The sequence below is a fragment of the Schistocerca nitens genome, chromosome 8, assembly GCF_023898315.1.
Source record: "Schistocerca nitens isolate TAMUIC-IGC-003100 chromosome 8, iqSchNite1.1, whole genome shotgun sequence".
Taxonomy (NCBI): domain Eukaryota; kingdom Metazoa; phylum Arthropoda; class Insecta; order Orthoptera; family Acrididae; genus Schistocerca; species Schistocerca nitens.
The window spans coordinates 98,447,526-98,460,109 of NC_064621.1; the positions used below are offsets into that span (position 1 = coordinate 98,447,526).

General features: G+C 38.8%; 1 protein-coding gene across 1 annotated transcript in view; it reads right to left on the reverse strand.

The window, feature by feature from the left end:
- LOC126199025 (high affinity cationic amino acid transporter 1-like) overlaps nucleotides 1–12,584 on the reverse strand; it is a 161,618-nt gene that overhangs the window by 49,518 nt on the left and 99,516 nt on the right. The window contains exons 6-7 of the mRNA XM_049935724.1: nucleotides 11,304–11,459; nucleotides 11,075–11,199 (exon numbers count right to left, since the gene is read on the reverse strand). Coding sequence (XP_049791681.1) covers nucleotides 11,075–11,199; nucleotides 11,304–11,459 — 281 coding nt within the window. The remainder of the gene's footprint in view (nucleotides 1–11,074; nucleotides 11,200–11,303; nucleotides 11,460–12,584) is intronic.

The following is a 12,584-nucleotide window of genomic DNA, read 5'->3' on the forward strand; positions in this document are numbered from 1 at the left end:
GAATGAGCTCGCAAGGCAACATACTCCGGATGCAGATGTGCAGGACTTGATCAATAACCCTTCTTCATGCCTGATCATACAATCCCATCATCTCCCTGGCTTGACATCTCCAGTTTCAAGTGATGTCTCCTTGGGTACTCCCAGACCTCTGGTTCTTGCAGCTCTTTGCTTTCAAGTCTTTTTAGTCTAACATTATCTGGCCCACACTGGCCTTAAGGCTACTACTAGGTTGGTCACAGAGCATTTCATGTGGTGCAGCATTAACGAAGACTACCACACTTGGGCCTGGGCCTGTCTCCCTTGCCAACATACCAACCACCATTAGGTCCGTTTGACATCCCTTTTTTTGGGTCATCAGTCTTCTGACTGGTTTGATGTGGCGTGCCATGAATTCCTCTCCTGTGCCAACTTCCAAAGTAACACTGGCAACCTACATCCTCAATTATTTGCTGGAAGTATTCCAATCTCTGTCTTTCTCTACAGTTTTTTCCCTCTACAGCTGCCTCTAGTACCATGGAAGTCATTTCCTGATGTCTCTATGATTCTGTACAGAACCTCCTCATTCCTTATTTTATCAGTCCTCCTAATTATTAACATTCACCTGTAGCACCACATCTCAAATACTTTGATTCTCTTCTGTTCCAGTTTTCCCATAGTCCATGTTTCACTACCATACAATTCTGTGCTCCAAACATACATTCTCAGTAGTTTTTTCCTCAGATTAAGGCCTATGTTTGATACTAGTGGACTTCTCTTGGGTGGAAATGCCCTCTTTTCCATGGCTAGTCTGCTTTTGATGTCTTTCTTGCTCCATCCATTATTGGTTATTTTGCTGCCTAGGTGGCAGAATTCCTTAACTTCACCTACTTTGTAACCATCAATGCTGATGTTAAGTTTCTCACCGTTCTCATTTCTGACACTTCTCATTACTTTCATCTTTCTTCACTTTACTCTCAAGCCATTTATTCTCTATTCATTAGATTGTTCATTCCATTCAGCATTCTTCTTCACTTTCACTCAGGATCGCAATGTCATCAGTGAATCGTACCACTGATATCCTTTCACCTTGAATTTTAGTTCCACTCCTGAACCTTTCTTTTATTTCATCCTTGCTTTTTCAATGTACAGATTGAACAGTAGGGGGGAAAGACTACACCATTGTCTTACACCCTTTTTAATCTGATTCATTCTTGGTCTTCCACTCTTATTATTCCCTCTTCACTCATGTACATATTGTATATTACCTATCTCTCTCTGTAGCTTAAGCATATTTCTCTCAGAATTTCAAACATCTTGCACCATTTTACATTGTCAACCCTTTTTCCAGCTCAACAAATCCTATGAACATGTCTTGATTTTTCTTTAGTCTTGCTTTCGCTATAAATCACAATGTCAGAACTCCCTCATTGGTGCCTTTACCTTTCCTAAAGCCAAACTGATCATCATCTAGCACATCCTCAATTTTCTTTTCCTTTCTTCTGTATATTATTCTTGTCAGTATCTCGCATGCATGAGCCATTAAGCTGATTGTTTTATAATTCCTGCACTTGTCAGCTCTTGCATTCTTTGGAATTGTGTGGATGATATTTTTTTGAACGTCAGATGGTATGTCCCCAGACTCATACATTCTTCACACCAACATGAATAGTTGTTTTGTTGCCACTTCTCCCAATTATTTTAGAAATTCTTGTGGAATGTTATTTATCCCTTCTGCGTTATTTGATCTTAAGTCCTCCAAAGCTCTCTTAAATTCTGATTCTAGTACTGGATCCCCTATCTGTTCTAAATCAACTCCTGTTTCTTCTTCTATCACATCAAACAAATCTTTCCCCTCATAGGTGTCTTCAGTGTACTCTTTTGACCTAACCGCTTTCTCCTCTGTATTTAACAACTGAATTTGCACTGTACACTTAATGTTACCACCGTTGCTTTTTATGTCACCAAAGGTTGTTTTGACTTTCCTGTATGCTGAGTCAGTCCTTCCAATAATCATTTCTTTTTCGATTTCTTCACATTTTTCATGAAGCCATTTTGTCTTAGTTTCCCTGCACTTCCTGTTTATTTCATTCTACAGTAACACTGAACATTTTTGGACTTGCTTCTTTCATTGATCAAATGAAATATTTCTTCAGTAACCAATGGTTTCTTTGCAATTAGCTTCTTTGTTCCTTGTACCGAGGTTTTTCTTTCCAGCTTCTGTGATTGCCTTTTGTGGAGATGTCCATTCCTCTTCAACTGTACTGCCTTCTGAGTTATTCCTTATGGCCTTATTCCCTAAGGGCAGACTTCACCATGTTCCTCTTGACCTCAGTGGACCCTTACCCCCTTCAGGCAGTTGTAGGTATTTATTTTATTTTATTTACACATCAAGTTCCATAAGATAAAATTCAGGAGCAAATCTCCAAGGTCATGGAACATGCCAGTACTTGAAATTACAACATAAAAGGAATAACAGGAGTTCCTTGTGGGGTGGGGGAGTGGCTATGTACATAAAAAAACAGTATTCCATTTGAGTCCATAGATGTATCACGGCACTGTACTGAACAGATATTTGAATGTTGTGCAGGGGCAGTTGAATTTAGTGAAACTAAACTTCTAATTGTTTTTGTTTATAGGTCAGCTAACTCTGACTTCAGAGCATTTCTGCTCAAGCTAGAGAGGGTTCTGGATTCACTTTGTAGGAAGTACCAGAAATTAGTTATATGAGCTGACTTCAATATAAATTTTGTATATAATGGTGCGAGAAAAAGGATGTTGGTAGATCTCCTAAATTCATATGATCTGATGCAGATTGTGTTTTTTCCAACTAGGTTGCAGGGGAACAGTAGCTCAGCCATAGACAACATTTTTATTCATTCTTCATTACTAGATGGGCATTCTGTTAGTAAGATGGTGAACAGCCTTTCAGACCACGATGCACAAATTTTAATACTAAAAGACTTTTGTACTCAAACAAGTGTCACACATAATTACAAATTATGTAGGAAAGTTAATCCAACAGCAATAGAGAGTTTTTTAAATCTTGTCAAGGAACAAGAGTGGCAGGATGTTTATAGTGCCTATAGCATAGATGATAAATATAATGCTTTTCTTCACACATTTCTCATGCTATTGAGAGTTGCTTTCCATTAGAACATTCTAAACAAGGTACTAGCAATAATAGGCAGCCCGGGTGGCCGACTAGTGGGATAAGGATATCATGTAGAACAAAGCAGGAATTATACTAAAATGTTAGAAGTAGTTACAATCAAGCTACAGTAGACCATTACAAACAGTATTGTAAGGTGCTTGAAAATGTTATTAGGAAGGAAAAGAATATGTGGTATGGAAATAGAATAGCTAATTCACAGGATAAAATTAAAACCATATGGTCAGTTGTGAAGGAAGTGTCTGGTTATCAGCACAACGTCAATGATATAAAGTCAGTTCATAGTAAAAATATTTCTGTTACTGATAAATCAGATATATGTACAGTTTTTAACAATCATTTTCTGCCCATTGCTGGTGAAATAAATAAAAATTTAGTTTCTACAGGGAATCATATAACTTTCTTGGCAAATGCCTTTTCGAGATTTATGTCTATCCATTATTGATTGCACCACCAGGTGGGTCGAAGTGGTCCCTCTATCTAATATTACAGCTGACTCTGTGGCACAAGTTTTCAATAGTAACTGACTTGCACATTTTGGCTGCCTCTCCTCCATCATCACTGACCAGATGTAATCTACCCACTGGAAAATTACCCTCTATCACGCAATAATTAATAATTAATAATGGTCAATAAAATCATCCACATTTATTTACGTTTGCAAAGTATCTGATCAGATTTCCTAGTAATATATGCCCCGACAGCTCGTCGACGCCAAGGTATTTTTCTAGTATGTTTATTCCTTGGAACAACAGAGGTACGAAAATGTATGCTCCATGGTTATTGTAGTTATAGAGAGAGAGAGGATCAGCTTCGGAAGTATTCGTTTGAAGATTATCAGATTGCTAAAAGTTTTATTTATCCTTCTTCGCGCTAAAGCGAGCTAGGAAAGAGTATCGTTTGTGCCGCTAGCGCGATAGTAAGGAGAAAGATAAACCTGTACACAAACTAATTGAAAGAGACTTGGAACCAACACCAAACAGGACATGTATGGAAATGAACCAATATAATTTTGCCTCAGAAATAAGGTTTGTGAACATTTTATTCTAGAGTGAATGACGAATGAGTTCTCTGTCTGAATCATTGATGATTGTCTGGGCCCTGTAATTAATTGGGAAGTTTCAGCTGTGACGGAGAGAGCCTGCAATCTCTGAGTTTATAAATCGTCCAAAAAGGCTTCGTCCACATCTGAAATTTTAGATCTGTCGTAAACTGAACGAATTGTTCAAGCGATCGATTTTCCCAACTGAATGCAGCGCTTAATAATAATAACCAATGCAAAGATTTTTTTCTAGCAAGCCAGCCGCTGAATATTAAGACGAAGGGCTCCACCAGAGATTCTACTAGTCTGATTTCAAGTAATTAATATAGTTTAAACTGTATACAGATAAAGAACATTTCTGTGTGAGAGTGAAAGAGCGATAAAGGCGACAGATACACTTCTGTACAGACAACATATTACACCGAGTTAGCGGCAAGCTGCATTCACCACATATAGACTTTCATCATTTACAAAAAGTAATCAAAGAGAATTCAATTATAATGGCCAATCCGTGACAGGACACATTTTTGGACGTTGTTAAAATAATTTTGTTCTCTGTTTCATGTGAATTACGACGAGCCAACTTAACTTGGGGAAGAGAAGAAATACTCGCAGTCAAATCTACACAGATAAACAGCACGCTGGGCGCAGAAAAAAGGCCAGATCTATAATTTTTTATTAAAGCTTGCTAGTATTCTGGAAGTAGACGTAGATTTGAACAATTACTAATTGTGTTCATGCCAGACTTAGATTGATTGAACTGCCCTAGTTGCATTTACCTGTATAAGTACTATAAGAAAGTAGCCACAGAAGTATTATTGTGTGAAGGGAGATATATACATATTGACTGTAGAATATTTATATGGTTTTAACTAGGGCAATGTTTAAGATGAGTCAAGCAGAGCAGAGCAACACGCAACAGCCTTCAGCTGTTAGCACTGAGGATAATAGTGATGTAGTAAGAAGTGTTATAGAACCGATCGCTACAGATAGCGCGATAGAACGCCCTGTAGACACGGTTGGAGATGTAACAGCAGGTATGCAACATGGGTTAGATCCATTAGTAATTATCATGAGACAGATGCAGATGATAACCGAGAGCATGAATAATATGAAAACCGACATTAACGCGAAATTAGCCTCAGTTACTGAAGGGCAAGAAAATCTGAAAATTGACATTAACATGAAGTTAGCCTCAGTTACCGAGGGGCAAGAAAATCTGAAAATCGACATTAACGCGAAGTTCGCCTCAGTTAATAAGGGGCAGGAAAATCTGAAAGCTGAGATTAAGCAGCAGTTACACGACAGTTTTTCCGAATTAGAGCAGCGGATAGAGGCAAAGACAAAGGAACTTAAAGATCAGGCCGAAGAGACGGAACGAAAATTAACTGCACAAATAGAATTGGTTAAAGCTCAATGTGAGGAATCTACTCACCGCGTACGTGTAGAAATGAAGGAGTATGTGGTCATTAAGATAGATACCGTACGGGAACAGGTGGAAATGGTTCCGCAATTAGTACAAAAGCAAGATGCCATGTCATGTGCAATTGCGCAACTTCCTGAATTGGCACGTACGCAGACTAACCTAAAGGAAAGTTTGTGCCGCTAGCGTGATAGGTCAAGAGAAAGAAAGACTGTAAAAGCAAATGTCATGAGACTGAAAATCCACCGAAAACGGAACATGTACGGAAATGGATTCAATAGACAATTTTTCTCAGAAATAAGGTTTGTGACCATTTTATTCTAGAGTGAATGACGAATGAGTTCTCTGTCTGAATCATTGATGATTGTCTGGGCCCTGTAATTAATTGGGAAGTTTCAGCTGTGACGGAGAGAGCCTGCAATCTCTGAGTTTTTATAAATCGTCCAAAAAGGCTTCGCCCACATCTGAAATTTTAGATCTGTCGTAAACTGAACGAATTGTTCAAATGATCGATTTTCCCAACTGAATGCAGCGCTTAATAATAATAACAAATGCAAAGATCTTTTCTAGCAAGCCAGCCGCTGAATATTAAGACGAAGGGCTCCACCAGAAATTCTACTAGGCTGATTTCATGTAAATAATAGATTTAAACTGTACACAGATAAAGGACAGAGAGAGAGAGAGAGAGAGAGCGAATGAAATTCTAGAAATTACTCAGAATCCTCAATTAGCATAATTGTTTGTCTGTCTTTTCAATGATCAACCTATTAAGAAAACATAAAGCCCTGACTTTATTGTAACGATTTATGTGTGAGAGTGAAAGAGCGATAAAGGTGACAGATACACTTCTGTACAGACAAAACATTACACCAAGTTAGCGGCAAGCTGCATTCACATAGACTTTCATCATTTACAAAACAGTAGTGAGAATTCATTATACAGAGACAGCAATTCGAGTCATTACTTTTCGCTAAACTGTGTGATTCACATGGCTGTAATAAATTTCACACTTTGGAATACCATCTTCGGAGTAATGGCTTGGTTGAGCATTGGCACAGGACTCCATAAACTACTCCTATATGCCATGACACCTCTTGACCAGATGTACTACTGTGAGTCCTCTTAGGGATCTGTATTGCTTTCAAAGATGACCTACACATCTCTTTAGCTGAGAGCTTGTATGGGGAACCTCTTGTTCTTCCAGCCAAGTTTGTTGGGGATGACACCTGTCCTTCATTGACCAAGCTGCCTAACTTTGTCAAGCATGTACGCTCACAAATGGCCTGCATGTGACCACCTCCTCCTAGTTGTCATTCTACATCCCAGTTTTCCTACACAAAGAGTTGCCACACTGTGAGTATGTGATGCTTTGTGACAATTCTCTTTTGCTCACCCTTTGTCCTCCATATTCAGGCTCCTACAATGTTGCTGCCTCTACTGTGAATGCTATCAACATTTGGCTCCAAGGCAAACACCATATGGTGTCACTCAATTATGTGAAACCAGCATGGATTCTGAATGATTATCTTCTCTCCCCTTTGGATTCTTCCAAGCCTTGATTCAGTGCAGACATCCTACGCCATAGCACCAATCGACTGACACCGTGTGCTTCACCTCTCAGTGAAAGTGATGCGTGTGCAGTACTGTGTTCTTCATCTCTCAGTGAAATTTATTTGTGTGCTGTGCCATTCACCCATTTTGACAGGGAAACACACTTGACTGCTACCTCCATGGGTGCCCCTGCTACTGTGCTGTCACCCCCTTCTGTTCACTCAGGTAACACGAGCTTCATCATCAACACCTCACCATACCCCACTGATGATTTTTCTCTTCAACTGTGTGACTGTCTGCTGTTTGTCCTCCTCATTCACCTGCACTCTCCAGAGGATCCATCCACCACCTGTGTGACGCTACTTTGCACCTTCAACACTCTGCCTGACATAGATGAAGACAATATCTACTTGTTCATCAACACAGGCAGATGCCTTACCATCATCGTCCCACTCCCTCAGCGAAACACTCCATCACGACCATTATTATTAGACCATCATTACTAGAGTGGATCATCCTGTTCATCCTCCTAGAGGGTTCCACAATTTTGGGGTGTTCACCATAATGGTTGAGACTCCATACAATACATCTGACGATCTGGTGTCACCTCCTCAGCCCCACTGGACTGTCACTTCCCCGTGCCCAACACTGCTGGTGTGGGGAGGGGAGAGGGAGAGGTGGGCGGGGAAGGGGTGGCTGGGGGGGGGGGGGGGTTCCGTGGCGAATATTGATACACAATAGCTATCACTTTGGACTGAACCTCTTTGATGCCAATTAGGTGGGAAACGTCTTTGATGTCTGTTTGTCTTGTTATGTTTTGGGTTGACAACAAGTGCATATTAAGCTGTGTTCTAAGTGCAAAAATAAAGTGTCACACACTACTACTTGTATAGTAGTTACTATTAAGCATTCATACATAGTTCCACAAACCTCACAACAAGTGGGCTGCTCTCATCCTGGGTCTGAGTGACCTGCCCTTTCATTATAACATTTTCCAACCTATTCCTCTCTCCCCTCAAGGCATAGTTCCAGAATCTGTGAAGGTGTTTTTTTTCTCTCTCTATCAACAATACTAAGTATGGAGACAAACTTATATGACTTATTTTTCAGTATCAGTACCTTCAGTACCAAAAAGGAAAAAAAAGCCTCAAAATGTATCGTCCCTGGATTTCCCTTTGTGGTGACCAGAAGCTGCTACCAGTAGCTGTGGAGATTCAACTGGGCCATAAGTAACTTATGGCCTTAAGCTCAGTTTCAGTTTCCTACCAATAATGGAGGGTAAAACTTTGACTACATCAGACAATTGTACTGGAGATCTATCAGAAAACAACTAAACATCTGTCAGTTACATTGAGCACCATATTTTACAACTACTTGGTTCTGTTGGTGATGGGCCACAGTTTTGCAGTGGCTGCCCATCTATGTAGATAGTCTTTAAGCAGCAAAGTACTGTATAGTGATAACAATAAAGTTAGCAAAAATGTAGATGTTTCCTCAGTTGGCCCTATCTCTGATAGAGTACAGGAAATGGCAGTGACAGATAGAATTTGAGTTGTAGGTGGGTGTATATGAAAGGTTTCACATCTGGGCTTTTCATGGAAAAGGATCCATGGTACAGGGGCTGGCATCAAGGGTGGTATAGGGATGGAGGAGGATTTAGTGTAGATTGAGTGCATGGTGGAATATCACTTTGGAAGTGATACGAAGAATAATGGGGTGGATATTCATCTTTTTAGGGTACTGAAAGAGGCAATGAAAACTTCAGCAGAGAAGGTGATTCTGTTGTTTGAATCCTGCGTGATGAAAGAACACATCTTTGTTGGAGTATATTCAGATAAGACTTGCAGATCTGTTTATAGGCAAGGTGGGGAGCACTGAGTCAGTCTTTAGATGCCTCTGCTGTACCTTCAGCATACTGGTTGAGTGACAGTTTGTCATTCCAGATGTAGCACCCACTGGTGGCCACAGGTAATGTCACAGACTTTTATGTGCGGAGTTGATAAGAGACTTTGAAGTAGAGATATTGTTGGTGATTGATAGGTTGACTGTAATAACTGCTTCACAGTTCAAGACATGTAGATCCTTCCTCCACCTACTCTCCCACTTCATCATCAACTCTTTTGAATTGTACAAGTGGGATCTCTCCGTGCAGTACTTCTTCTATTCTTGTAACTTCTTGGCTTCAGTCCCACTTAATACCTATCTACCACATAACTCTATTCCATTTTCCATTAGTGGCTTGTTCCATATTCCTTTCATCAGTCCTGATTTATGCTACCTTTATTACTTTTCCGTTCCACCCTAATTCTCTTATATCTTCATTTCGTTTTTTTCACCTCTAGATCCTTCATCATCCCCACTGATGTTTTCCCTAGCTCCCCACAGTTGTTCATTAATCTGTCCTGTGACTCTTTGCATATGCACCAGCCATGTCCATGTCCTCCACATGAAACTATATGTGACACATTGTCATGATCGTGTAGATGGGAATGATGCTATATTTTATTTACTTTCATTCCATACTTACCTGTACAGTTCATAACAAATCATCATAAAGAAGACTCTTCAGGCACTTAGGATAATTAAATTACTCCCTAATGCTATATGTGCTTAGTAATAATAATAATAATAATAATAATAATAATAATAATAATGGGTATAGAATCAACTAAGAAATTTAGAACTACAGTAATAAATATAAAAAAATCTATATATGCTCTACATCCTTCTCTAGAGTACAGAATGGGGTTTTGTATTTTGGTGTAAAATCATTAAAAGGTTGCCAGCAGACACTAGGCACGAAATTTTAAGTTTACAGACATTCAAAAATAAAGTATGGTAAAAGAAAACTAGCAACTCTTTCAATAATGATCAGAATACTTGACATGTAAATTTTAGTTAGCACTTAAGTTCATATTACACTAACAGACAATGGGTATCCGTCTCTGAAATTATGCATTATATAAATGCATAATATGAAGTACTCAGACAACAGAAAATCCAGGGTGCAATGTAACAATATTTTGAAAAGGAAAATTGCTACTCACCATATAGCAGAGATGCTGAGTTGCAGATAGGTACAACAAAATGACTGTCACAAATAAAGCTTTCAGCCAGTAAGGCCTTTGTCAAAAATAAATAACACACAGACACACACACACACACACACACACGCAAACGCATCTCACACACACACATAACTGCAGTCACAGGCAACTGAAACCACACTCAGTTGCCTGAGACTGCAGTAGTGTGTGTGAGTTGCATTTGCCTGAGTGAGAGAGAGAGAGAGAGAGAGAGAGAGAGAGAGAGAGAGAGAGAGAGTGTCATCTATTTCTGATGAAGGCCTTACTAACTGAAAGCTTTATTTGTGACAGTCTTTTTGTTGTGCCTATCAGTGACTCAGCACTCCTCTACATGGAGAGTAGCAACTTTCCTTTTCATAATATTGTAATATGAAGAATTAGTAGATGAAAACAGCAACTGAGTGAAGTAGAGGGCTCTTTCCAAAAAGAGCTGTTGCTTTTTTTTTTTCCTGTGAGGATATTATAACCAGTAGTGACTTGCTGTTAGTGCATTTTAGAGAAGTAGCCTGCAATAACTGCTTTTACCATTTAATGTACAACTAGTCTCATTCCCTATTGCAGAAGATCACCTTCATGGTGAGATTTATGGGACATGATGCAGACAGTGACTGAATGTAAGATTTATTTAATTTCATTGTGCAAGCATTGTCCATCACTCTCCCTACACCCTAAAATATTTTCCTTTCCCAGAATCCTTATTATTTTTGATGAGTTCACACATCCTAGTTTTCAGTATTAAATTTACAGATATGTTGTTAGGGCAATACATTTTTTTAAGTATTATCACGAAATTAAACAAAGCAATGGTGTTCAATAGCACTTGCCTGATAATAGTATGGAAGCATCAAAGTTATCACACCTGACACTCCAAAATACCCACAGAAGACAGTCATCAAAGATATCATACTAGCCATGGGAATGTTACGTTGTGGATTTATGACTTCTTCCCCTGAAACAAGAGAGAGATACATAGCATACTGGAATAATTTTATTCTCTCTCTCTCTCTCTCTCTCTCTCTCTCTCTCCCTGTCATTAGCAAAAGTTAAACTTACCTGATGAAGCAACACTGTCAAATCCAATAAAGGCTTGAAAATATATTGCTGCTCCTTTGAGTATCCCCAAAATTCCAAAAGGCATGAAACCACCCTTTCCTCCCTCAGTACCTTCAGGTACTTGGTTTTCTTGTATTTGCCAATTATTTATATCAGCTGAAACAAATAAATACCTAACTAAAAAATCATCCAATAACATAAAAACCATAAAATTATGAGAAGTAATTATGTCCACAAGTTACATTCAGGAGGCCAAATTTTTGACATTGCTCATAGACACATACAAAAGGATATCCTCCCAACAGGTGGGTGCTCATCCTGTGGTCTGAGCTAGCTTCCCTTCCTTTACAATCTACCTCAAGCTATCCCTCTTTGCTCTCTGAGAAAAGAGCTACACCTAATAGTTCTGTAAGTTAGTACTGTTTCTAATACTTTTGTACCTGTCTATTAATGGTGCTAAACCTTTCATTTCCTGAATGAGATTTTCACTCTGCAGCAGAGTGTGTGGTGATATGAAACTTCCTGACAGATTAAAACTGTGTGCCAGACTGAGACTTGAACTCAGGACCTTTGCCTTTCACAGGCAAGTGTTCTACCAACTGAGCTACCCAAACATGAAGCAGTGAGCTTGGGTAGCTCAGGTGGTAGAGCACTTGCTCACAAAAGACGAAGGTTCTGAGTTCGAGTCTCAGTCTGGCACACAGTTTTAATCTGTCAGGAAGTCTCATTTCACCTCCTGTAGATAATTACTGACCAACAATTCTGTCTCATAATTTTACAGTTGTCTCCAAATGAATTTTCCTTTTGATACCATAACATAAAAAGCGCACAAAATACATGGCAGTTGTCTTATTTATTTGGTTCTGTCAACACACAACCAGCTGAATAATATAAGGGGAAGAGCAATACCTTTTTTCAAAGAGCAGTTTTTTCTTCATTGTATCTAAAAGTAGCTGCATTTAATCAGTTAGAATACAGATGTTCAGGGTAGCTGCCAGAAAATATTTGGAATCAATTAACTTCAAATTTAGATCAAAAGGAAAGAACAGGTAAGATGAAATGTCACAGAAATTCAGCAGAACAATTAAAATTTTCAGAAATAATAAAGATATATTATTGTTTTCTATTCAATTGACTGAGCTTAAACCTCTCAAGTCTCCATGAAAATTAAGCTATAGAATTTAATGAATAAACACATCTACATTCTGCTGATGGAAAGTTCTTAGCAGAATATACTAAATAAACAATAATTGTAAGAATATACAATTCTTTCTTTTATTT